Below are 27,384 nucleotides of genomic sequence, written 5' to 3'. Positions count from 1 at the left end.
TCCGGCTCCTATGAAATAAAATCGATTCAATCGACATTTTTTCGCGGTATAAGTCATCCTATAGATGGCAACCACTCTCTCCAATTAGAAGTGAGTTTTTAGGAAGTCCACACCCCTGCCACTTAAAAGCAGGCTACACAGAATCTGTCAAACTTTCGAAGTGACAACACTTTTATTGAGGCTTTCTATTGGCCATTTTATAACTTGAATTACGTGAACCACAGAAAAAAAATGTCATGAAAAAAATTTGGATTATTAAGAACATGTTAAAAAAGGTAGCAGAGCAAAAATGGTTATTCTGACCAATAGAATGACTGAGTAATAGCCGTTTATTTCTTAAAAGAAGTCTATGGGATTTTGGCTTCTTGGGACCAACTGGTACTTCGTGCTTGGACGTGAGGGAGAGGGGTCTCTCAGTTCAGTTCTCATTGACAGTCAATGTGTGCCACATTTGCACTTATTATTCATTTGGATGTGACCGAGATGAATGATGAAGTCTTGAGGACTTGCATGACATGTTGGACAGAAAGTGAGGTGGGGGAGAGAAATAGAGATGAAAAATCTGCATATTTCTACCCAGCACTCTGTGTTCAACTTGTTTTACCTGTATAAAATAAGATTTTTAGCAGGTTTTCAGATCTATATGACAAGTTTTTTTCTTTTAAAAGGAAACCATACAAGAGATTATTTTCCATTGTTATTTAGAGTTTGGAGACTCCCAGATGTGTGTTTTTGCTCTTGTCAACACTGCAATGGGAACTGCCACAGCCATGAGGCTATCACTGTTTGTGGGTCTCAGCAGTTCTCCTTGATTTTTTAGCGATAGTGTTGTTGCAGTTATGGATGCTTCCTCCAAACCCTAAACAGATAAAGCCTTTCTCAAAATAATATGCCAAAACCTTTTATTAAAAATGACAGCAACTGTGTGTTTTCCTCTCAAAGCAGATTTATGCCTGCAGCATTTTCTCTGCAGCGCAGAGCTGTGTGACTGGAGTGAACGGATTCTTTTCCTCAAAGGGAATCACAACCTTGTTTTAGGTTTTTATTGTCTACAGTGAGTTTAAACCAACATTATTACTAGTATTTTGTGTGTTACATCCTAAAAAATGGGAAAATGGTGAAAAGGTTCAATTGTTTTTGTCAGGTAATCCCATGATGATGTTTATGCTGAATGAAGCTTTGTTTTTGACAAGGCTCTTTTCTCAGGCTTCAAACATGGGAAGGGTAAATGAAGACAGATGAGCAACACCTTTATCAGCCTCTCATTCAAACCTTTAACTTTTGATTAAAACATCCTTCTTCTCAATGCGTCTTTTGACACCTTTAGTCTCTGTGTTACATTAAGACATCTTTTTTGTTTTTAATCAAACAAAGATTTGGGAGTCATACCCAGCTGATTGGCTGGCTGAGCTAAGATTTCACATCCAGGTCCACAAAAAAATCCACATCCTAAGTGGAAGTGACTTTTATGAAACTAGGACACTCCTCATGTCAACTTTTTTTTTTATCTAACTTTTTGTCTTTTTGGTATGTTTTTTAATAAGCTAAAGAATGAAACTTCTCCAAGCTCTAAAACTTTTCCCTGTCAGTCTTTTTCAGAGTCCTCATTATTTTTTGCATCTTTTTTGTATGTGTCTTTTTACTGCATTTCAAATGTTGATTAAGAAAGTTCTGAAACGCTGCAGAAAGCTGGAAAAAATTTGTTTATTCTTCATTTTTCACAAACAGTAGCTCAGAGCGGTCAGCCTTCCATGCACTGAACTGGCTCCACACATGCTTGTTTGTGCTGCAGAAGGTGTTATTCCAACCCTGACACAAAGGGAGTGTGGCAGCAAATCTGTTGAAAACCGGGCGACAAAAACATGCAAAGCCTTTTCCTGCACCTGTGACACTGAAGGTCTTGTCATAAAGTCTCTTATTGGTAGGAACCATATTCAGCATGTCAACATGGATGGGTGCCTCGGGCGGGTTTGCAGTTTCTGAGCGGAGGCTGAATGTCAGAGCGTCTCCCGAAAGAAGAGAGAGTCTTTGCTCTTCTGTCTCACAATTTTAATGACAACAGCTGCATCTGCCAGCTATGTGCCTCCGTCTGCCTCCCGTCTATCACATCTCTGCCCTGGATGTTGTCTTCTGAATATGAAGCTGAGTGCAGTGTGTTGCACATGTCCCTGCCATGTCCAAGGCTTCTTTTGTGTGTCACTCCACACCTCTGTCAGTGTTAAGAGCCACAATCCTCCAGAGAACTTTATGCTCAGGCTACTCAGGTTACAGAAAGAACTGAGGGCATAGTCTTTTGGGAGAGTGTCAAGATGGTTGATCTTGCTTGTGGAAATGTGCCATCCAAAGCTCTCCTACTAGAAAATAGCCCCACATGAAGCTCTGCCCCCTTTTAAACTCCTATTATTTGTTTGGTCCATCCTCTGCAAACACAGCCGAGCGCATGAACCATTTGGTGGTTTAACCCCCCGATGCAACCCCTTAATGCTGAGTGTCAAGCAGTCATTCAGCATGACTCCGATATGGATTTTAACACACAACCCTTCACTTTTAGGACACAGTCTATTGCAAAGCCACTGAGTTGATTAAAGCTTTGGATTTGGTAAAGTCCACCTCCTGTTGATCCTGCTACTTTTGAACAAAATCTAGGGGATTATGATGGGATATGCCCTCACTACTTTTGGTTCACCTGTGTTCTCTGAGAGTGCAGAGAATGTGATTGTTTTTTTTCCTCCATAAAATGTCTTGAAGGTATCTCAATAACCCTTGTGCTATCCTAGGCACTTTAACATTGGGAGTTGGGTCATCTAGACCCACTAGACAGTGCTGTGAACCTTCTTTCTTCAATGATTTGTGATCTTCACTGGTGTCCATGGATTACATGAAATCTTTCCACCTTTATCCACCTTTGTCATGGTAGGGAGAACACGTCAATGTAAGGGTGGGGTCATCTAAGCACAGCACAAGCATAGCACAAGGGATAATGCTAAAACACAGCCTTAGTGTGTAAAAATCTATCAAGTCATTGTCCCATCCATGGGGAGCTGGCCCACCCTTTGCAGCTACAACGACTTCAATTCGCTGAGTTTTTCTATGAGTGCTAATGGCAGAGGTCTGCAACCTGAGGCTGTGGAACTACATGCAGCTCCGCCATCCTTCCATTGTGGCTCTTTGGCTGTGAAGTAAATTGCTAATAATTAAAAAATATAGGGTTTGGGGTTAATTTCTCATAGTTAATTAACTTTTGTCATTCATATGTTAATTGGTCACTCCAAAATGTCCATGGGTGTGAGTGTGAGAGTGAATGGGTGTGTGTTTGTGGACATTCTACCCTGCGACAGACTGGCGACCTGTCCAGGGTGTCCCCTGCCTTCGCCCATAAGTGGCCGGGACAGGCTCCGGCGGCCCCGTGACCCCGAAAGGGAAAAACGGAAGAAGATGACTGAATGAACTTTTGTCAGTTATATTTAGAATTTAAACATAATTAAGAAAAATAATGGTAAGAGTGGTTTACGCTCTAAGCACAAAAAGATGTATTTAAAAATTTGAATTTCAAACCAGTGTTGTCATGTGTAATTTTGATAGCAAAAGCATAAAAAAGATGGCTTCGCGCCAAACTTATTTTATTTTGAAGGGAACTTTTACGGGATGTTGTATAAGTAAAAGAATTTGAAATTGTTATACAAAGAAATTTCTACTAATTAAATTACTTGAAATTTATAAAAGGTACATTTTAAAAAAAAAGAAAAACTTTCTGATAAAAAAATTGTAATTAAAATGTATTTTTCTAAACAGAGACTTTGCAACTCTTGCAGTAAGAAAATGGACCAAAGGTTTTTTTTTTAGTATTAAAGGTTGCAGACACTTGGTTTATGAGAATGTTTGACTATTCTTGAAGGCACATTTTTTATTTTAGACTTTGATGCTTATCCAAAGGTATCCAATCTTTTTAATTAAAAAGGTCTTTTTTCAGATTTGGAACAATTCGTGGCCAGGCAAAACGGTGTCACCCATGCCTTCTTAGACCTTCTTTTCACTCGTCGGATCAGAATAGAAGCCATATCCAAACTGTTCCTACGACGTTGGAAATATAGTATTCTCCATTATATTTTGGTTTGACCAAGAGGCCAAACTCAACTACAGAAAAACTATCACACATTGTAATTCTTTATTACCCAAATTTGTGTAATCTTTCCCTTCAGAGGACATGTCTTTTCTAAGATCTAGTTTCTGCATTCTTTACACCACTGCATCGAAATATTGCATTGCACTTAGTGATGCATGGTTTGGATGCTGCTGCTCAGCCACAGAAATCCATTGTAGAAAGGACCTTATATACGTTCTTCAGCTAAATTGAAGGTTGCTTGTGGCAGCCTTCAATTAACAATAGGCATAACAATAGACATAAAATAAATTGACAGTAAAATAAAGTCTGACAGATTGCCACATGTCTTTGTGTGAGGTTGGTCTCCTGAGAGAGGACAGACCAACAGATCTGAAAACATTTGGTAATTAATCCCGATCCTGACATGCAGTGCAGAGAGACACAACTGAGCTGCAACACAATTCTCGCACTGAAATGAAACTGCTGATAAAAGGTGGAGCTGATGGTGAAATGCTCCTTCTGACTGAGCTCATGAAGCTTGTGCTTCTCCAAACCTGGACCTGCAGGGAGTATTTAGTGATAAAACATGTACCACCAATCACCCTTCACATCAGCTACATGTGCAGAACGGAGAGGCTCCACTTTGTACTCTTACACTCTGAAGACCTGGCCTCATCACAGCCAGTGGTTTCCATGGAGACCAGCAGACCAATCCCCCCTCTCATGGCAACATTACAGTGATGTGCTGCACCACAGCTCATTTTACAGTTGGTTAATCCTCGCCTGCAGATCAACACAGCTGGTTAATAAACCAGTGCAGACATGTTTCAAATCTTTCCAAGTGTCCTGGCACTCACGCAAAATAATTACACTGTGACGCTTCATCACCAAATGAACTGCAGCTTCTTTATCAGATGTGGAACCACGCTCATTGTGACACAGCTGAGCATGAGCCGTCACTACTGGGCTTCAGGGAGCGTCTGTAGTGCATGTGTGAGTGAATGTGCATGTAGAAGAGGAATTAAAGGTCACATGGTCAGACTGGACCTAACCTTTGCGCTCTCCTCTTCCTCAGGCCAGACTCGGAGGAGCTCAGCTCTGCATTGGCTTACAGGCAGCACCATCAATCGTAAGTTCTCCTGTAAATGTCACCTCATCTTCTCACTAATAAAAACCTTTGTTGTTTCATTTTAAACATGTAAACCACTCTAGTCTAATCTCTGTTGGCTTGAGGAAAGGCGTTTATTGGGTAATCAGCCTGAATGACATGTCTGTAGTTAGTTGTTTAAACCAGGGGGAAAAATCAAAAACAGAATCCATTTATTGTCATTGTAGATGGTGATACATTAAAATTGTAGCAGCCTTGGAGTGGTGAATGTAAAATAGTTAAAATAAAATAAAAATACTGTAACACATCTCTAATAAAAAATGTACAATCTGTACAGAAACAATTAAATATTATATACGTATGAACAAAATAAAAATAAAAAACATTGCAAAGACTGTTGAAATGCCAAATACTGTGACCAGGTGACCTAATAGTTTGGGTTGAGCTGATGTGAAGGTTGTTTTTCAGCTTGTTGCCATATTAACCAACAACAATATCCTTGAACATGTAAATCAAAAAAATTTAGGTAAATTAGGGGGGAGAAAGAGATACGTTTTTGAAAACGTCCAGTAAAGTTGTTCTAGAGATGTTGATTGACACCAGTCAATAAAGCAATTATCAAATCCAGCCAAATTTTGTTCTAAAAAATGGATTTTCATGCTTTGATGAGCTGAAAGTGCTTTACAATTAAAAACCAAACATAGGCACAAAAACTTATATTAAAACCACCCCACACACTCCTCCTCGCTGTACTTACACCCTATGACCCCATACACAATAAATATAAATAGGAAGAATGAATAGGACTGTCAGTGTTGAAGAAACAGTTGAGGGATTTTTCATTTTTCTTGCTGAGTTGAACGATTTTACATCAAAATGATTAAAGACTCACTTTGTTATGTAACAATCCATCTGGTGGTTTCCGAGTTTCTCGATTTAGGGTTGTTTTTAAATCAGTTTTAAGTCAGAAGTGGAATGGTTGCCCCCAGGTTAACTGTTACCTGTTTGTGTCCTTCCAACTGTGAATTACTGAATGGTCTTTCAGCCTCCCACCAGAGCTCCGCCTAGCGGTCAAACCACGGCTGTTGCATTTTTTCATTAAGTCATTTATTTTAAGTAACAGCAATGATGCATAATAATAAAAAGGATTTTGAATCGATAATAAGGTTTTATTTTATTGTTTTTGATCGATCACTGATTATTTTAAATTTGAAAATCTATTTGAATTCACTTTTTAATGCCAAAAAAACAGATGTGTACAGATGTGTCTGAACCAAAAAAAAAAAAAAAACTGAGGAAGATTCAGAAACACAAGCCTTCACAAGACACAAGGTCTGTGCTTGAAGACAGACTCAGCTGTGATCTCTGATGAGCTGCTCCTCCACCCTGACATGATCAATTCCCAGCCTGCCTGGAAGAAAATAAAATCCTCTCAGTTGTGACCCCTACAGTGAGAAGTCCCAGCAATTAGCTGGGCAAAAACAAATACTTCATTACGGTCAAATATTCTGAGGAACTGTGATCATTTAAACTAAGATAAGGAAGCTCTGAAGGTCAGGTGTGTGTGTATTGTTTTTAACATGTTCTTGTGGCATTTTTCTGATGCTGGAGGACAAATAGACAGTTAGGCTCAAACATTCATTTCAAAGTATTCTTTTCATTTTAAATTGTGGTTTTAAAAGTAGTTTTTAAAAGGTAAAAACTATCAAAGGGGAACCTCATAAAAACATTGTTAAAAAAATAAAAACAAATAGTCCATGAAACACCGGGGAGAAAGGTCCTGCAGATGACCTAGAAACGTCAATCAGCAGAGCACTTGCTTCCTGCTCCGCCCCATTCTGATGGGTTAACTTGTAAACAACTAAATCCATGTTTTTCTTTGTTTTCCTCGTCCGAGCGGCCATCTGGCTTAAGACTGTATAACTGGATAGCTCCAATATTGCTTCCCATTTTGCTGGACCAGTAATGTTAGGTTGTGGGTGTAAGGGGCTGTAAGCTAGCGGGAGAGTGTGTAAACAGATATTCAGGTATTCATATAAAATACTGTTGCTCTGGAGAGACTATAACCTAAAAAATGACAAAGGTTATTTTTTTGTTTTTTTGGCTAAAAATGACTATAATTATTAAAAGACCACTGACAAACAAGTTTAAACTAGATCAAAATATGATTGGATTGGGTCTTTAATATCGTAAGCAACCAGGGTGGGCCCTGATCTATGAGTTGCTCCTGTCACCGAATGCACTGAAGCTCCTGTGCAGCTGCACCTGTTCATGTTTCTCGCCAATTTTTTTGCCCCCACTCAGTGAATGCCTCATTAAAAAACAGACCGTGGTCTGAATTTTCAGCCAAATGCATTTTTGCAGCCTGCTTTCTAACATGATGTGCACACAAAGAAAAGGTTTGGAATGCTAGTTTTGGGGGCTATGCCTGTTATCCAGCAGTGTTAAAGCACTGACAGTGAAGATAGCGTGTGCAGCCTGAGTTAGCTGTCCCGTGAACAGTTTTTGGTTTAGGTTTTCACACAGAGAAAGGTTGCACACGCGCTCATGTTCACCTGAGTTTCAACCTCCCCACAGCACTTACTGTACCGTTCATGTGCTGATGTTCACTCTGCCTGTCAGCAGTTACTCTCCAAGTAACTGATGAAGGGCAGAAGAGGTGACCTTTTCCACTGTCAGTTATGTGGACCTTCCACCAGAAGTGCTTCAAAGTCGCAGCGGAGGCTGGGCACTTTTGCTCCCCAGGGAGCAGGGAGACAAGGGCTGCTGCACCCTGCAAACTTTACTGTGACCACCATCACAGAACTGACTTAATATGTTGACTTAGGCTGTGTCCGAATTGCCACACTAATCCCGAACTACTACAAAAACTATACAGTGCAGGAATATGTAGCAATTCGGACACCATGCTCACTACTTTACACTACTATTTTTTTTAAGCGGCGAATATGACGTCATCGATTTCACAAAATGAAAATCTCATTGATATGAGCAATTTGTGATGACCATTTATGAATTCACTGTGTCCTAAAAAAGAATTATTATTTCCTAAAAAAACATATTTATATACATTTTCTTTGCAAAAATTGTTCAAAAGCAAAGCATTGTGGCCCATATTCGCCAATCTAGTGAGCATCGAAGCACACTGGTTTTTTGCAGAGACTTCTGGGAAATGTCTACGGGACGCGGTTTTGGAATTGTAGATTCGGACAGCACTACAAAATAGCAAATGGACCATATAGTGCACCACGTAGTGAGTAGTGAAGGAATTCAGGATCAACCATAGTCCTTTCTAACTGATCATTCTGCATGAAACCAAGAAATCCCATATTAGTGCATTGTTAGCAGCTACGCTGCTGTGTTCATTCACGCAGTAACATCTGTTCATGTTCTTCACCGAAGCTCAACTTAATTCTTGTTTTTTATTGTGGTTTTATGTTTAAAGGCATAACTGGAATTATGCTAACAAAAAAAAAGCCAAAAAACCTCAATTTGTTCCGTTGTTCAATCCATTGGACTATGTTTAGTTTATGATGAAGCTGCAAAAACACCACAGCAGAACTTTAATGGCTCAGGTTGTTTTTAGTTTCAATGGATTTAGTGAGAGGAGGTTTCTCATTGGCAGACGCAGCTTGTTGGATGTTTTTAACCCTTGTGCTATCCTTGGCACTTTAACATTGGCAGTGAGGTCAACTAGACAGTGCGCTGAACTTTTTTCTTCAATGATCTGTGAACCTCACTGGTGTCCATAGATTACATTAAATCCTCTCCACTTTTATCCACCTTTGTCATTGTAGGGAGAGCACGTCAATGGTCATCTTGACCCCATAGGATAGGGCTAATGCAGGATAGACTTTTGTTTAATTGTGCATTTAAGGCTTTATCCTCCAGGTGGCGCCACTAATGACTGCTTTGAGCGAAATATGAGGCAATCAAGGACTCTTCATAATACGCAACAAATTCACCACACATATTTATTATTAATATATTTATCCACAAGTTCAGGCTCAAATTCATCTTCAACATAATCACAAAAAAGAATTTAGACATAAATGTACAAACAGGTTAAGATAATGCTCCAGGTAAAGAAACCTTAGTTAGAACATAAAGAAGATGCACTCTGTTTTTAGTTTTTACATCCACGTTTATTATTTTTTTAAAGACCAGTTGTTTTGACATGTGGTAAAGATTTGCTACAAATTCACTGGTCGGTGAAGGTTCTCACTCCTCCAGTTGGTATTGTGATTCAACTTCAGTATAAATTCATTTGTGAAAAATAAAGATAATCATTCTTTTCTGATAGCTTTTAGGGATTTGTATCCTGTTAGATTGATGTAATGGACACGTAGAGTTTGAGGTAGAAGTACAAAAGAGTTCTTTCTTCAAAGAAATTTCCAAAAATCCTTGAATTTATTAAATAAACCCACCTGAACCGTCAAAACCTTATTTAGAAAGAAAAAAGCAATATTAAAATTACAACTGGGGATCTATTATTCAATATCAGTAAAACTGATTAGTATGATGGTAATGTGAGCTTTTAAAATAATTGACCAAATAAATAAATGTTTAATTGATTAGTTGAAAACCAAATAATGGTTTGTAGGAACCATGGGTGTCATCTTCTTTTTCCCCTCATCACTCTTTTTTTGAAGATCATCTGGAGCCTCTTGGCCTGACAATGGGAGTAATTACACAGCTGGAGGTTCCAGAGGCAATGACAGCCTCATGGGGGCTATTGGGACCAAGTATGATGGGAGGGGTGGGGACACTTTCACTGGTAGCCCGGGTTTGGGCTTCAGGATCATAAAAATGCAGGCATGTTCTGAACGTTTGCAGGAAAAATGATGAAGCAAAATAGAGTTGATATCCTAACTGATCTGTCATCAAATTTCCCGAAGGTGGAATTGTTTTATTCCTTTCTAAGTCAGTTTGTGGGATGATGTTAACACGGGTTAATCAGCTTTACACTTGAAAACAAGATTTGTGGAACTAAAAAAATAAAAACTGCAGAAATATTATGTGCTTCTGCAAATATTCGTTGTATAAAAAGATCTCAAAGTGTAAAACTATTTCCAGACATAAAACATTTGTGGAAAGCACAAAAGGATTCAATGCACAAATTTGGTTTGCAGATGTAAAGCCTAATTACACATTTTAACTTTGTGTCACAGCTGCAAAATACTTTTGATTACATTTCCATAAATTGACAGGGACGTGAAGAACCCGACTGACTGTAAAGTGAGTGAAAACGAGTGAAAATCCTCTGAAGATAATAACATTTTTTGTTAAAGATTCAAAACTGAGGGGTTATAATCCTTCAGTCACACAGACCCCCCCCCTCTGATGTCTTATTACAAAATACATTATAACAGTAAACATTGCATCAGCCTTGTAACCCCCCCCCCCCCCCCCCCTGCTCAGTTTTTCATTCAGTCCAGATTGTTTGCAGAAACTATAGATTATTTTCCCAGTAACGTTAATGATTTTTCATCAATCAGACCCAGCTGTGAGTGTGTCCGTCACCACGTGTCGCACACGTCTCATATTTACGTTCTCATTAGCAGCACGGGAAGCAGCGCTTGCTTCCCTGTGGGGTTTGAAGAAATGTGGTTGTCAGATTCTTGCGCTTTCCATTTTCTGCTTTGGCAGCATGTGGTTCTAACTTCTGCTGCCCTCATTAGAAGAAGACTGGCAGCAGACAGATACACCCCCAGTCTAGAAGGATGTTACTTTAAAGGAACATTTTAAGACCAGTGTCATATGCTGCTTTCTTACTTCCTGCAGACATGGATGGGGGGCTCTGCTTAGGGAAAATGTGCATTCAGGCTGTAAGATGGACAGCGCATGATCATAAACATGGATCATGGTCACAGTGCCACACAGCATCTCCTGAAGACAGGTTGACAAACAGCCGAAGCCTTGAAGTAGTTGGGAAAATGCTGCTGCCTGTCTGTTGTCTGGTGATAAATACTGACTTTCAGATTATTTCAGAATCCACTTTCTGGCTCTTCCCATCTCACTGCTGCCTTTTCAGAGGCTGTGGGGCAGCTGGACTGTTATGTTGCAAATCTTCAGCCCTGCTCAGGGTCCGAGTATTCTCATCTGAGATGCCTTGGATTCTATGTTCTCCTGTTTTTTTAATTGTCATTTTAACTACTTAAAGACCCAGTCCAATGAAAAATTGTGCTTTTGGTGTTTTCAATGTGTTTTTGTGGCATTTTCTCATGATGGAGGACATACATAAAGACAATTAAGCTTAAATTAGCATTTTTGATCATTTCATTATTCAAATTGTTATGGTGGGGGGCCGAAGAAAAAAATGCAGTTTGAAAAAGAGCATGTTTGCTTTGTAGATAATACTTTGGGTGGGTCACAAGCTCCCTGCTCTGCTCCATTTTGATACGTGAACTTGTTGATGACTAGATCCATGAACCTCTTCATTTTCCCGGTTCAAGCTGGCATCTGGCTCAAAAACTGTACGGCTGGATAGCTGTGTGTAAGCCAGTGAGAGAGAGTGTAAACAGAGAGCTCTCAGTTAGGGTGAGGGGAAAGGCAGCAGGGTCAGCAACAGTCCACAACTGAGAGGCGAATTTTTAGTGAACTACTGGCGCTCTGCAGAAACTATTAGAAAATGACAGGTTTTATATCTTGGGCTAAAAACTGCATAATCATACTTAAAAGGCAACCCGGAACGCTTTAAAAAAGACTTTGATTAAACTGGGTCTTTATGGTCTTTTATCAGTTTTTTGTTGTTTTAATTCAATATTTCATCCTATATTTACAGTACTTGGTGTTAATTTAGACCAACTTTGTTGTTATTTTTTCCCCTTACAGCACTCTGGTCTACAACGGCGTATTTCATTTAAAAAAGTTTGACTTAAGTAGATGAAACTTTCCGAACTGGAAATTCAGATGGAAAATACAACAAAACAGAAGCAAGTTATCATTTGTGCTGCATTACCTCCTGCTTTCCACGATACGCTCCACTTGAGCCTCTCCATTCAGAACATGATGTTTCTCTGGTCGGTGACCTGCCGGAGTTGCTGCTTCTGTGAGGCTCAGTTCAAAGGCAGGGAAAAGTGAAGCTCAGCTGTAGTGAAGTACTTATCCTCCCCCAACTGCCAAATGATTCTGCAGTTATTAACATAATGCTTTGATTCAGCTCATTTCACTCTATGCAGCAAGAAGAAGAGCTGCATCGAGCACAGCCACCGTAAATGGATGGACAGGGCATGTGGAGATGACACCCAGCAGTTTGCGTGAAACTAATCGGAAGACAATTGTTCTTCACATCATCAGAGAATCCAGACGTTTTCCTGGGATTTCCAATGAAACAATTTTAACAGAAAATTTCATGGAAATTAGCACAAATTAAACGCCATTTGTCTCTACGAGGAGATCTGCCCACAGAGGCTTTAAAGTGGACTTGAATGTGTAACAAGCCATTCAGTGAACTGGTGAACCTTCTTTTGCTGTAATTGCTGTTTATTTTCAAATCAGCCTCAGACAGGAAGTCAAAGTTTTGGCCCTTTCTTTGACAAAGCAAAACTAGCATGACTTTCTGCTCTTCTGAGGGGCAGTTAAAGATGACACAGTACTGTTTGAAATCATTATAAAAATAAGAATAAAAGAAAAAATGAATCAAGTGTCCAGTGATGTTCATTTTTATTTTTTTAGTGTTATTCAAACAGTCAAAATTTAGGGACAAATAACAGCTTGCTAAAGTAAACCCCTTGAAGCTTATTGATGCGAATATGCATCAAACCACTTTAACTCCAAAATTACCGTAATTTAGCATCTACTTGAAAGCGAGTGTGAGTGCCTATATCAAAACCGGAGCTCCACAGGGGTTAGTGCTAAGCTCATTCTTGTAAAATCATCTTTAAGACCCAATCCCATCATTGTTTGATCTATTGTAAAAGCTTTCTCAGTGGTCTTTTAATTATGATTATGCTGTTTTTAGGCAAATGTTTAAAAACTTGAGCCGTTTTTTTAGGACGAAGTTTCTGCAGAGTGGCAGGAGTTCATCAGAAATTTGCTTCCAAGCTGTGGGCGGGACCGTTGGTGTGAAGAAAACCTGTCCCCACCTCCTATTATCCCTTTGTTTACATCCTTTCTGCTGGCTTACAGCACCTTAAACCCCAAACGAACATTACCAGTGCAACAAAAATAGTGAGCAATATCTGAGCTATCCAGCCGTACAGTTTCGAGCCAGATTCCAGCTCAGACGAGGAAAACAAAGCTGTATATGGATTTAGTCATCTACGAGTGGATGCATCCAAATGTGGTAGTTTCTACGTCACTCCTACAATCTTTTTCCAACTGCATCTTTTTTGTCTCTCCTGATTCCCAACAATTTGAATCAAGAAATACTCTGAAATGTAAGTTTGAGCTTAATTTTCTTTTTATATGACCTTCATTATGAGAAAAATGCCATGTTAAAAATATCAACAACACAATTTTCATTGGAGTGGATCTTTAACAATGACTAGAGAAGCTGTCTGCAGATGAGCAGCTGCAGGAAGTGTCTGTGGAAAAAGGCAGGTCACTAACGTTTTGCTAAGATGACATAAACCTGTGAAAGCTTTTAGAACGGAGGCATAACATCCTTCAACAACAGAACCCTCAGCAGAAACATCTGCAAACCGTGAAGATGCTTTATAAATGGTCTGGATTTCTTCAAAACTGTCCTGATTTCAGGGCCCGAGGTGATCATGGAAACTGCCGGAGTGCAGAACTGGCAGTTCCAGCTTTGATTAGCAGTGAAAGTAAAAGCTTGGTCTGACACTTTGCCTAAACAACCCTTTGACATTTCACCAAACTGCATGTTTGTACAGAAACATGTCTTGTTGGTGGTTGTGCACTTGTAAATTAGGAAACATGTTGTCATAAACTATTAACGACCTGTGCTCATGATTAATTCATTCAAGCATCTGCTGCATTATTTGGTTGTACGGCGAGCTCCTGCTGTGTTCTTCTCTTGATGTGACAAAGATGTAAATCGAGTCAAAGGAAAATGAACGGATGCTTTTAACCAGGAACTCTTTACTTAACAAGCAGCTGGTCATCTCACCTCTCTTAAGCGGGTCAGCTGAGGTCAGTCAATCAGTTGCGGGTTTGAGTGGAGGCCGCCTGTGCATGTGAACGGGCGTGAAGTTGCCCCATGTGCTGCTGCTGATTAGCTAGTGTCTGAGCGGCAGCATCTGATAGCGCCTCATTGATTGGGCAGCAGAAAGTGGGGGGGCTCCCTGCGTTTTGCCGTCCCCAAGTGAGGCAGCCAAGTCAGAGCCTCTCTGACAAAGGGGGGAGCTGGGCCTGATGGAGACAGAAGTCCCCTGACTCTGTCTGACGGGGGCAGAATGAGGAGACAGGAGGAGGGAAGCAGAAGCTTAGTAACAGATCTTTATCAAGGAGCCAGAAGCTCTATGTGCAAGGAGGCAGACTGCTAGGCAACAACAAAGACAGTTGAAGGGATGCCGGTTCAACCCCCCTCCTGATATGAGACAGCACCATGTGGGATGCCAGTGTTTCTGCACAGCAGCCTAATCTGGGATTGTCTTTGTTTGGCTGAATGAACTGCAGCCGGTTGGGTGTTTTGATGGACTCTCTGCACAGAGACAGTTTTAAAGAAGCTCCTGCAGGATGCTGAAGTTCAAAGCTTTTTGTCTGGATTACTGGCAGTTCCTCTGTCTGCAGCCTCTGCATGTCTTCTACAAGAGGTAAGCTGCGTCCCACAGCGGAAATAGTGTCTTCATGTCAAAACTTTTCTGCTCACAGAAAAGAGAAAACAGGAAAAATCATACTTGTTTCTTCTTCCAGTTCTTTGCTGAATCAGCTAACAGACTCTGGTGTAAACATAAAGAGCCCCCCCCCCCCCCCCCCCCCCTCCTGTACTGAGGCAGGACAAAGGGCACAGTGATGTCTCAGAGGAGCCGCTATTGTTGTGGTTTCTTTAGTCCATTGTGTGTGCACGTGTCCCACATCAGGACCGTCTTCCAGCTTTCAGCCATCAGAGGCAAACATTCAAATGGCTATGTAAAACACGCTTCAGTTTAGGACCATGTCACTTGGTCATGTCAATGTTAAAAACATCAAAATGTGTTTTTTTTATTAACTGTGTGTGTGGAAAGTGAAAGTGCATGCTAAAAAATGTCCATCTCTGCTGAACTGCTTATGACCTTTGACACAGAGATGCCATTAAGGGGGTAAACATCTGCTGTTTTCATGTCTGTTTTTATAAATGTCATGCTAATAACCGTAAAACCTGGTTTCTGGAACCAGGAGATGAAAGAATCCAGATTTTTTTGGGACGTGTCCTCTACAAAAAATAACTGGTTTCCACCAGAAACCAGCTCTGCTCTACACGCCCCATGAGTCATGCTCATCACTGCTGACTTCCTAACTGTGGTGTGACTAGACACATTTGTCCAATGTAACCGGAGCAGACATCTGGCTCTTTCAACATACAGCAAACTACAACTTGTTTTTCCTCCTTGTCTCATTCCTGAGAAAACCAGGAATGCTTTACTGACACATTTTGTCTGGGAAATCAGTGGTTCTTGCAGACCACAGCCTTCCTATATGCCAAAAAATAAATAGCTGAAAACTAGGAAAGTAACTCCAATCTTAAGAAGAAAAGTAGTAAAATTATCTGTCTATGCAGAAAGTTACACAAAGGCATTAAAAAATGGAAAAATAAGCACAAAGAAAGCTAACAGTTGTATAGAATTACTTCAAATTATACGTTATACAGCCAGCAATGGTATTTTTTGCTAGTTCTAAGCAAATAGTTTGTGTTTTTTTTTTACGTACATAGAAAAAAACTAGTAGAAAAAAAACTAGTTTAATAAGGGGAAAAACGCATTTTTGAACAGAATATGAACTGAATGAGAGTTCGATTAATATTAATCCTCATAAAATCTAAAACTAGCACTTATTCTATTAATATAAATCTAAATGTATGTTTCTGAAAGTCTGACTTATCAACATTGAACTTTAAAATAACATCCTTAAAAACCAGAAACAACAAATCCTGTTGTCCCTTTTTTTGTGCATTTGCCTCAGCAGTCAGACTATACAGGGTCATTCCTGCCTTTTCCCGACACAGATCCAGATGATGCCAGCTCTCTCTGCTTTAAAGAATAGGAATCAAAAAGGATGTAAACCAGGCCACATCAGCCCATCCCCCCCCCGCCTGTCTCGCATTCAGCCTCATCTTTGGGGGTGATGGGGGGGGGGGGGGGGGTGTCAGCTGTTTCCTGTTTTTATGAATGGATAAGGACTGTATTTTATTCAGCTCCTGGATGATGCAGTTCTAAAAATATCGGGAAAAGCTTCAAAATATTGAAATTTAGTAGTGAAATTTTGGTGCAAAAATTTCAGCATCTTCTTTTCAAACAGCTTCATAACATCGTTGTGGTTCTGTCAGAATGAAGGGGGGGGGGGGGGGGGGGTGAAGATTACCTCTGTTTCTCCTCCCCCTTCCCATCCACCTCTATCACTTTCTCCTCCCTTATTCTCTTCTCAATTTTTAATCTCTTATTTTAATTTTTCTCTCCTCATTTTCTCAATATAAAAGCAGGACCAATGAAAAATGTTCTTAAAAAAATAGAAGTAGGGTAGTTAGAATGAGATAATCCTTTGGTTTTTTTTGAAAAAAAAATCTAGTTACTAAGACGTGTTTTCATAAAAATATTATGTTGCTATTGCTATAAAACTTTGATAAGATTATTTTAATTGGAAGTCAATTTTTGTCATGAACCGATGGTGTAAGACCCAAAATGCAGGAGACCAGGCATGGTGGCAGAAACGAAAACATGTCATAAACTGAAACATTAAAATTAGCACAGAGAACCAAAAAGGTGGCAAAGCAGAGAACTGAATAAACTAAAAATGGAGAACTGAAATCCAGCCACGTAAATACACTGAGGATAATTAACAGAAAGGGGAAACAGTGAATGATGAGGAACCTGAAATTTGGGTGACTGAAAGACAAAGGGCAACTCAGAACTGAACCAAAGACAACTTAAAAAACAAAATAAACCACAGCATTCTAACACTTTTTCTTACTTTCTATAGGTTCAGTTTTTGCGTTTCACACTTTTTTTTCACCTGTCTTTCCTCTTTTACTCCTCTCCTCCTAGTTTTTTAAGGACACCATATTGGATGTTTTTCTGTCTGGTTTTAGGAAACATCTTTGAATTTTTCACTACTCTTTTTAATGTTTCCTTTTTGAGTTGGCGGCTGCAGATTCTGTCCCGTTTTAATCGCCTCTATTGACATAGTTGATCATTTAAATCCAGACTGATTGCTTTCATGTGCGTCGACTGGCTCAGTCCTGAACATGAGAAAAAAAGAGACAAGGAAAGTCCTCACATCAAGCACCAACTCCGATTTCTTAGCTCTCATACAGAACCCACCAAAAACTAACTCATCATGTTTGTGAGTGCAAACAGGTTGTTTTTGTCCCTATACTGTTTGGACTTAGTGTTTGTGACCTTAAATTGCCCCTTAGGTGTTGGTCTGCATGTGGGCCTTGTGATGGACTGGTGAACTGTCCAGGATGCACCCCACCTTTGATCTAAAATAGTTGGGAAAGGCTCCAGCAAATGCAAATTTAAAGTGTTGCAGTGAAATCAACACTTTAAATTTAAAGCTGCTGTGAAGCGGCTTGGTAGCTGCGGTCTCTTTAATTAAGAGCTTTCTGGCATGTGTCCTATAATGCATTCTTTATTGATTGGATAACGTCCTTAAGGTCACACATTTAAATCTTAACTGCATTCAGGGATCCTCACTAAATCATGTCTTCCACTCGTGCATAAGATTCAGTCTGACCTCTAGTGTGTCAGTAAGCTAACTGCTTGACCTGAGGTTTGTCTGGATGCTTTGACCTTAAATTCTTGAGTGAGAAGTGAAGTCAGCCTTTTTTTTGACTGCAGCTTCCAGTAAGCCGTTTTGAATCACTAATGATGTTTAAGGCATCTGTTTGGCAAAGAGTCAAAGCAAAGAGTCAAAGTTGGTCGGAATGAAAATCACAAGAATGCAGGTCTTCCTTTTTGTGACGTTCTAGCTTTCTTTCAGGTTGAAATGGAGACCAGAAGGATGAAAAAATGAAAAAGGCAGCTGTCAGTCAGCCCAGTCAATCCTACAACTAAAATTACAAATATATAAATATTAGGAAAGAAAGACTTTGTGTTGTTAAAATTAAACTTATAACTTGTGTTGAATGAAACAGCGACATGATTTCAGAATGGATTTTCTGTTTGTTGTGTTGCCGGATGATTAAGTGCAAGTTTCTTCTTTGCATGTCTGTTCTCAGTCTTCTTAAGAAGTCTTAATGAACTGATTTGGTGTCTGAATGAAGGTGTCACTTTCCCACGGCAGTGTTTTTAGTTTTTCATCTTAGAGTTTTCACTGCCCTTTGTGAGTTAAAATTGACTGTGTAGACCGTGGCAGGTTCTGATTCTTGGCTGCACACACCGAACTACAGTCGAACTACCCACACAGTCTTTTTTGTGTTGCGGTTTGGGTTTTCTAAGGGGCATGTTTCAGGTTGAGTGGTGTCTGTGTGTGTAGTCTTGCAGTGGAATGGCAAACTGTCTAGTGCACATGTGTCAAACTCAAGGCCCGGGGGCCAAATGTGGTCCCCCATGTCACTTTATGTGGCCTGCGAGAGCATAAAGGTTTTTAATTTCTTAAACTAAAAATGTTTCTTTAGTTGATTACATATTGTTTATCTGTAGCTGCTGTAATTATTCAATGTTTGCAGGTCTTATGTGTCTTATGCAGACAGATTGTTGTCATCAAACCATCAGTTGGATGCAAGGCGGTGTGCATCCTTTTTATGTAAAATGTAACATGTGTCATACATGTTCTTTCTAGCTCAGTTTTATGTTATTCTTCTTTATTCACTTGGACAGTTTGTCCTTCATTAATGGAGTTATGTGGGTTTAAATAAGCGGACAAAATTTAAAAGGATTTATGCTAGAGTAACAAGCAAACACATGTTTTCTATGCAACTGTAATTGTCACTTTAAAAGTTATAATAAGTAAATAAATGAGTTATTTAACATTAGTAGTTACATTTATTTTTCATTACATTTAGTTACATGTATAAGTTATATCTGACCCTTTGAGGACAACCACTATACTGATGTGGCCCTCAGTGAAAATGAGTTTGACACCCCTGGTCTAGGGTGTGCAGCAGCCCCAGCTAATATTTGCTAACAATGCCTTAAGCTCGTAGGAAAAAGTGCTGCAGGCCAATTGGTCAAAATGTCTCAACAAAAATACATGTGCGTCTTTTTGTGCGCCAATAATAATAATAATAATAATTGCCAGGTAGTGAAGGAACATAGAGGGCATTCTGCTCCCTACTGGATGGAGTGTGTAACAGCAGAACACAGGTCATTATAGCCGCTGTGAGCTCTGACTGAACAGCACACGGCTGGATGTTTATGTTTCTTAAAAATGCCGTAAAACCGACTTTTTTTTATTCCTCCCTTTGATTTTCTGTCTGAACTTTGACTTTGTGTTGACTGAGAGCTCTGTCTGCAGCACACGGCTGCAATGCCTCACCTCTCTGCACTTTGTTTTGGTGATGGCTGATTAATGCCGTTCAAAAACCTGCTCCCCTTCTGAGGCGGGGGTGGCCATAAAATCTGCGAGCTTCTAATGAGAGATGGAGAAACTTGGCAGAGGAGAGAAAACGAGTGCAAGCCAAAGCCAGACTTCTGCATATTTGCTGTGGGACTGCATGGCACCTGAAAGTCAAAGGCTTCCAAGGAAGAGCTACAGCCGGCCAGTGGAATGTAAACACACGCTTGTGCTGCAATCTGAACCAAGGAGGAGCTTCCTGCCTGCTCCGCTCAGCAGCTGGCCTTACTTGGTAAAGCTAGAGGAGTCTCCGCTCTCCACAGACAAAAACAACAGGCTGGGCCTGGTTTTCCAAAGTAAAGAAAAAATAGGAACCATGATCCAAGCTTCCAAACTCAAAGGAGGGGAACCTGGTCCTTTTGCCCCCACAGACAGTTCATGTTTTCATGAAGGAGCAGCATGGGCGGATGCTCAAGTTGCCTAAAGAACAGTTGGACCTCATCAAGAGCTCTGGGAACCTTATGTAGCATCTTTGGCCTGAAGATGTCAGCAGACAGCGAAAGTCTGTCGGTGATGTCAATGCGATAGGAGGATCCTGCCACCCCACATGTAGGGAGCGCCAGCAGCGAGGTTGCTGAAACAGATGACAGTTGTGAAAGCCGTAGGAGCTGCTGCCCTGCTGAAGACTTGAGAAGAAGCAGGTACATACCGTTTTTGATGGCGAAAAGTTCCCATGTCTGTTTTTTTCAAAGGAAGATTGCAGCTGATGTGTGTCCATAGGTGCGTTTGATTCCATCATTGAGGATTTTACTATATGATGCACAGACCACCAGCTGATGTTTGGGATTAAACGGTTTGTCTTTTAGTGCAATAAAACAAAGCAAACACACAAGACTGGCGTGTTCTCTGTGTTGACGTTAATCAGCTGGTGGATCCAGTTTCTGGTTTAATAGACTCTCCTGCAGTCAGATGGCTTCACGTCACCCCCTGAGAGTATGCCGACTGTTGCCGATAGCAGAGTCATGCCTTAGTAACTCACATGCTGCTCTCTGCTGACTGTCTGAACTCTCAGACTGACGCTTTGCTCAGAGGCTGTCAGTCTGTTGGCTGGTGAAACAGTAGAAGCTGGCAAACCTGATCCGGGGTTTTCAGCTGGACACCAAAGCAGCGCGGGTTTAATTATTCATCTGTTCTGGAGCTGGCATCTCACTGTCTTCAGACCTGCTCAGTCAGATCCAGGAGCAGATCCCGTCTGAGGCCACATTTGCAGCTTTCTGGTAAGAGACTTTGCTTTGATTAACTTCAGATTTCTGCGTCCTTGCTGTGGACAGGGATCCCCCTTTGTCCTCAGATGACCAATACTAACTGGTGGTGCCTCCTGCAGAGAACATCTGCTGGCTTTGATGGGGGGGGCATCTGCTGGGACTCACCTGAGGGAGGCACTCAGACAGAATGGTTCTGACTTACAGCTTAAAAAGAGAACTAGAGAGAGGTTCCGGAGTTAAATAAAAGTGATCGTGTGGATCTCTGTGTCTAATTCTCATCAGATCTGTTTTAATGTGTAAGAACTGATCATTGACATAAGTCTTCCTGCAGTTTGCATCTCTTTTTCTGGCTGTTGGAGGCTTTAAACAGTAGTGATTTGACAGCAGAGCAGCAGGCTAAACTGCAGTTTTAAATATTTTAGTGTTGGGTGTCAGATGTCCCTTTGTCATTTGATGCGGCTTTTATTTCACAGAGTCCTCAGAAGACTCCTTTGTCTTTCAATACTGGGTTATTTCTTCTGTTTCAAACTTAAATATTGATAATTCTGTACAGCCTGGTGAAAAATTGAAGCGAATCAGTGTCATTTTCTGTTAATTTTTAAACAGGAAAAATGGATTTAGGACAAAATAAATAAATAGTTTTTAATAATAAATAGTTGCCATAAAAAGTGGACAATTTGTGGTTCTGACATCCCCTCTGTTTTTTTGCAATACTTTGGTCACAATAATCCCATCATGCACCATTTCAGGTTGATGTCATGTTGTTCATTTATGCATTTAGTTATGTATTTTACATTTAAAATCTTACACTTTGAGTATTTTCTAAAACAAAACCATATTTTGTTGCAGCATGTTGTATTTGTTTTGTGTGTAAACTTATTTTGGAAACTTGCCCTATGAATGTGTCAGAAAATGCCACTAATTTAAAACTAAAAGAAAAAAATGGCATTTTCTGTCCCCTAAAGCTTCTAAAAATGTCGCCACCTAACATAAATTATGTTTTTACTCACCAGTAAAAAAATAGTTTTATCTAGAAAATCATTAACTGGAGATTGTTTTGGAGTATTATGATAACCTTTTGTGAAAAAAAGAAAAGAAAACTGAAAACCTTAAACCTTATATTTTTTGACAAGAGTTTGATTATTTGTCATCAAGTTTACTATTTGTCAAAACATCTGTGTGCTTTAATAATTAATTAGCATAATCAAGTTTCCCCAGAAACAGTAATTATGTGCATTATTGAAAATGTATTTCTTGTTGGCATTACAGTAATTACTATTACATACAATTGTGATGTACGGGCGAGCCTTCCAGGGTGTACCTTGCCTTTGCCCAACAGTGGCTGAGAGGCTCCAGCATTCCAGTGATCCCGAAAGGAATGAGGCGGTTTTGGTAAATAGATAAATAGAAAAATGGAAGTTTGAATACAAAGGTCTTCAGACATTGGATAAATATATTGTCCCTCTGCCACATTTCTGTTCACGGATGGCATGATGGTAAATTTGGCTTGGGGGTGGAGTGAATTACCCATATCTTATTATTTTGTGTTGCATTCTGGGAAAGGTTCAGTGCATCCAATTTGTTCATTATGCATTTAGTTAGATGTCAAACTCTATGTCAGACAGAATGGAGAATGGGGTAATTAGGCACACAATTATCGTCTTTCTAGCTCTAAGATTGAAGAAACACCTGGAACAAAAACTTCGGACATTGTTTTTATTTATTATATGACACTTTCCACACTTTAATTTATGTCTGACCTTTACAATTTTCAGTGAAAAGCCTAAAAGTGACAAATCCTGCAAGGATTAAGACAAAAGATGCAGAACTGTACATTTCTATTTTAGGAAATGTAGAATTCTGTGGGAAACGCTGTTCTGTTCCCTGTTTCCTTTTGTGTTTAACCTTCTTTTCCAAAACTAAAACGCATCCTAGAACAAAATTTTTACAGCTGGAACAGGAGGGGTTAAGGATGTGCTCCACACTGGGAGCAGATGTGGATCAGGATAAGGAGCAGCTTATATCAGCAGTCTCCTAATCATTTCAGACAGGTTTCTGACAATGACGATCCACTTCAGCACATGCCCTTGGGCCACAACTGTCCCTGCACAACCCCTTATGCGTATCAAAGTGTGATTGTAAGAAATTGGAACTGGTAGACTTAAAGGAGACATTACTGTTCCACACCGGGGTCCGGTGTTTCAGGTGTGATGTGACTTATGACAGCTAAAATACAAGAGGTTTTGGAAAGAAAAGAAGTTTGCAGAGATGTTTGGGATTTTTATCCAAGGACAGTTCGGTAAACCTGTCAAATCTGGAGCTTCTGAAATGGTCCTGCTTTGAGCTGAATAATAATTTAGGTGTGAAAGAGATAGAAGAGCCCTATTTAAAGAATTTTTCTGTTTGTACAAAGACATTGGATGACATTTTGACAACAACACATTGTCAATTGTGTATTTTATTAATTACCTAAAGGGGAATGATGTGCACATTACAGACAGGATCGAGAGTGATGAGTTTTATATATAAAATTTGAAAAAAGTTTTGTTAAAGTTAAATGGAAAAATGGCATCTTAAATGTGAAAAAACACAATCAAAATGTGTCTTCTTGTACCAGGTGGTTGCAGTTTACTTTCACAGATAGAAATGCACCCATGAAGAATTTGTTTTTTGTCAGAAATGCTTCCTGGAGACCAGTTTTATGAACAAAAGGTAGTATAAAGCTCCATTCGCCACAAAGCTGGTTTTTATATCATGCTTGAAATAAAAAAAATTTGTTCACAACGAAAACTCTAACTTTATAGTGATGTGAAACAGGAGTTGAGATTATTTATAGTAAATCCACTTCAAAATGTTTTGTAAGTAAATAAATGACAAATTGTCACTGAATAAAGACGATCCACAGCAGACAGCTGCTGTCACGTCATTCCTGCAGAGTTCATAAAGCTGGAACAGTTTCAGCAGAAGATTCATTGCAAATCAATTGAAAGCCTAAAGTCTGTTTAGATGGTTTAACCCTTATGCTATTTTAGATGACCCCACCCTTACATTGACGTGTTCTTCCTACCATGACAAAGGTGGATAAAGGTGGAAAGATTTCATGTAATCCATGGACACCAGTGAAGATCACAAATCATTGAAGAAAAAAGGTTCAGAGCACTGTCTAGTGGGTCTAGATGACCCAACTCCCGATGTTAAAGTGCCTAGGATAGCACAAGGGTTACTTACATCTGGTGTACTCCAGTAGTTTCATCATGGGTTCATGGTCAGTGAAAGCATGCTCACTCAGCATGTGGAGCAAGTGGAGGTCTTTAGTGCTGCAGCTCAGTCTGTGGGCTCCAGTCCATCATTTTCTTTTCCTTAATGAAAAGCCTTTTAGCATCTAATAAGCTTTTAATGTCACTCTGCGGGCCCGGCTGTGGTTTGGACACGGCAAAATGGGAAAACCAGCTCTGACTGAGGAGCCACATGATGCTGGTGGACAGAATTTCTCAGGAGGGAAATAATATTTGCATGTTTATGTGCCCTTTCTTTCTGCTCCCCATTCCAGCCTACGGAGGTGTCTGCTTGATAGATTGTAAACATAAAACATATGACACAGAGGTGGCCACAGCTGTTTGAAATTCATGGCAGAGGTAACCGCTCAGATGCTAATAGACACCAGAATGAGGTTCCTGCGATATCATCTCCTTTATTTTGACAGGACTCGAGCCAGGCTCATTTCCTGGTCCTCCAGTGCCGTCGGAATTCCTCCAAGGGTGGAGCATCGTTTTTTTTCTGTTTTTTTCAGCAGCTTTCGTGTGATTTCTTCTGTCAGGTCAGAGAGCGGGGAAGAAATAAATTCTTTTTGCGCATGTTTCCTGCGAAAGGAGCACCTCTTTATCCCAAATTGTTGTGGATTTTTATTTTTCTTGCAGTGGTGTGTCAGCCCACAGCATCCTGCTGCTTTAACTGCTCTTCTTCCTTATGACTCACAGAGATGTCGCTTTGCAGAAACAAACACTGACTTTCCGTCAAAGGTTGGACTCTTCGAGTCATGATATGCTGCGGGAAACATGTCCCACATCTCTGTGCACACTCATTAACTCTGTCTCAAGCATGTTCTCCTGCCAAAGTGTGCAGCTTTTAATCCACATGCATGCTAAGGTGCTCTGTGTCCCAAAGTGCTACCATAGCAACCAAAAGGTGTCTTGTCAAGACAGGTTAACTCCAGGAGACTGTTATGCATGAGGTTTTTGACAGATCTTCAGTCATCTGGTATAAACACATCAGACATGCCTCTTTACCTTTTGGCTCCTTGGTGTACCAGCCTGAAGCTGTGAGGTGCACAGCATCATATTGAAGATGCTTCTCAGATCATTGCTGCAAGCTGGAGGCTCCACAGACTTACTGCCTGATGGGAGTTTCTGTATAATCAGAGGCCACTCTATCCTTGGTTCTTCAAAATCCTATCAAACAAAGTGCATTGGTGATAGTGTTTGTCCCATCTGGACACCTTGAGGTTTTCCTGTCAACAGAGGCAGATGACAGTTGCTTCCATCCTCACCGTTGTCATTTCTGCGCCGTCAAAGCTGTCTTGGCGTTTAGAAGCTCTGCCAGTACCTCACCAAGCCTCTGGGCTGCAGGCGGCTCTAATGAGCTCCCCAGAGTGGTGAGTGAGCTGATGGAGACACTCCACCCACCCCCACCCACAGCACTGACAGTACCCAGCCTTAATTGGTGTAAGAAAAAGAAAGAATCCAGAATGAGAAGAAACACAGCTCACTTCAAAAGAGGAAAAGAAGAATCTAAAGCCTATGTGTTCTTCATCAGAACTGAATTCCTTCATAAGCAAAGACTACATCCTGGAGAACACAGCAGTTTGTGTGTCTCTTCACACACATGTTATTTCATGCTAATGCTCTCAGGGGTTCATGTTAGTCCGAAGTCTTCTTTGTGAATTTTCCTGATTTTAAGGTTGTAGTTTTGGATTCTCATAGCCAGCTGTACTCCAGCTCCCTCTTCGCCTTTACCTCAAAGCATTGGGTTCTAATAGGCCTGCTAAATGGAACTATTCTGCCCTCTACTGGTCATAAATTGACACTGCCAGAGGATGTGTGTTTTAGAACCATTCAACTTTTACCTTTGTGTCAACACATTTTTTTTTTTCTGTTTTAAATTAAGGAGCACAATTCAACTATTTATTCAGGAGGTTTTTCTTGTGTTCTTATTTCTAAAATAACTAATTTACCAGTTATACATCCTTGTATTATTAAAAGCTGCTAGCAGGTAAATGGGAAGCAGTAAGTGTCGTGGAGGCGCTGAAGGTCCAGAATTCTGCATCTTTCCAGTGTCTCTGGAGGCGGTTTATTTTGTCCGTTTGCACACACACTGTTTCATGTTACGACAAATGAGACAATGCAGCTGATCCATGTGATGTCACAAGCTGTCCTGCTTTCAGAGGCTTACAGAGAAGAGGCTTCAAGCTGCCTTATCCTCATTAGCATCATTAAATTATTACGTGACCTGCAACCATTGTTGTCTCCGTGTTCCCACCTCTCCCTCTCTCGGTTTCCATTAAATTCTTACTTTTCTTCTTTATTTTATTTTTAGGAAAGAGGAGTGCTGTATGTTTCTGAGGATTTTTCAGACAGTGCACTCCATTCATAAGAAGGCAGTTCTTGAAAAAAAGCAACAATAATGATCTGGTTTTAGTGAGGAAAACTACAACTGTTACAATTTACTTTTCATACAAATACAAGCGTTTAGCCTGAATTGGACTAAACTGGATTGGATTAACAACCTGACCTAATTTGGTTTTGTAGCCTGTGTTTTGTAGCCTCTGTTAAAACCCCAGAGGCACATCCTGTTGTGAACCTGCACTGCAGTAAAAAAACAAAAAGGTTACGTGAAATGAATTTATTCAACAAATAATCCAGAACGTGTAGTTCCATCTGTTTTGGACACATGAAGCTGAAGCGGTGTGCTATGTCTGTGACGGATGGATCTTCCGCAGAAGAAGAATTTCAGGTTACTGCTCTTTGTCACTCAGCTGTGCGTTCACACGATGATAGCAGAGTAAGAGCTCAGCAGTGTCTTCAGAGAGAACCGTCGTCCAATTCTCAAGCAGAAGTGCTTAAAAGTGAACTGCTCTGTGACAAGTTCATGTGACATTAGATGATTCAAACAATGGGTAAAACATTTATCATCATAACATGGCCTTTGACAGGAGATGCTTCAAAAAACACAAAAAAAAAATTAGGAGTGCCTACTTCTCAGTACAAGACCTGGATCCTACTGAGTACAGATGGGAAGAATGGCGTTAATTTTTGGCT

At 40.2% G+C, this 27,384-nt stretch overlaps 1 protein-coding gene across 6 annotated transcripts in view; it reads left to right on the top strand.

The window, feature by feature from the left end:
- The window catches only part of iqsec1b (IQ motif and Sec7 domain ArfGEF 1b), a 138,697-nt gene that overhangs the window by 62,331 nt on the left and 48,982 nt on the right, over window positions 1-27,384 (top strand). For 2 of the 6 annotated variants that reach the window (XM_023955126.2, XM_023955121.2), the window contains exon 3: window positions 5,178-5,231. The exons of 1 other annotated variant lie outside the window; for it this stretch is intronic. In XM_023955126.2, coding sequence (XP_023810894.1) covers window positions 5,178-5,231 — 54 coding nt within the window. Of the gene's footprint in view, window positions 1-5,177; window positions 5,232-14,499; window positions 14,930-20,071; window positions 20,507-27,384 lie in introns of those variants that run through there. 3 more of the 6 variants (XM_078948090.1, XM_023955122.2, XM_078948089.1) reach the window with 2 other exon arrangements.

The sequence above is a fragment of the Oryzias latipes genome, chromosome 5, assembly GCF_053564925.1.
Source record: "Oryzias latipes strain Hd-rR chromosome 5, Olatipes_Hd-rR_3.1".
NCBI classification, from domain to species: domain Eukaryota; kingdom Metazoa; phylum Chordata; class Actinopteri; order Beloniformes; family Adrianichthyidae; genus Oryzias; species Oryzias latipes.
Note: the sequence above shows the minus strand (reverse complement) of the source record. Positions and strands in the feature narration are given on the sequence as shown.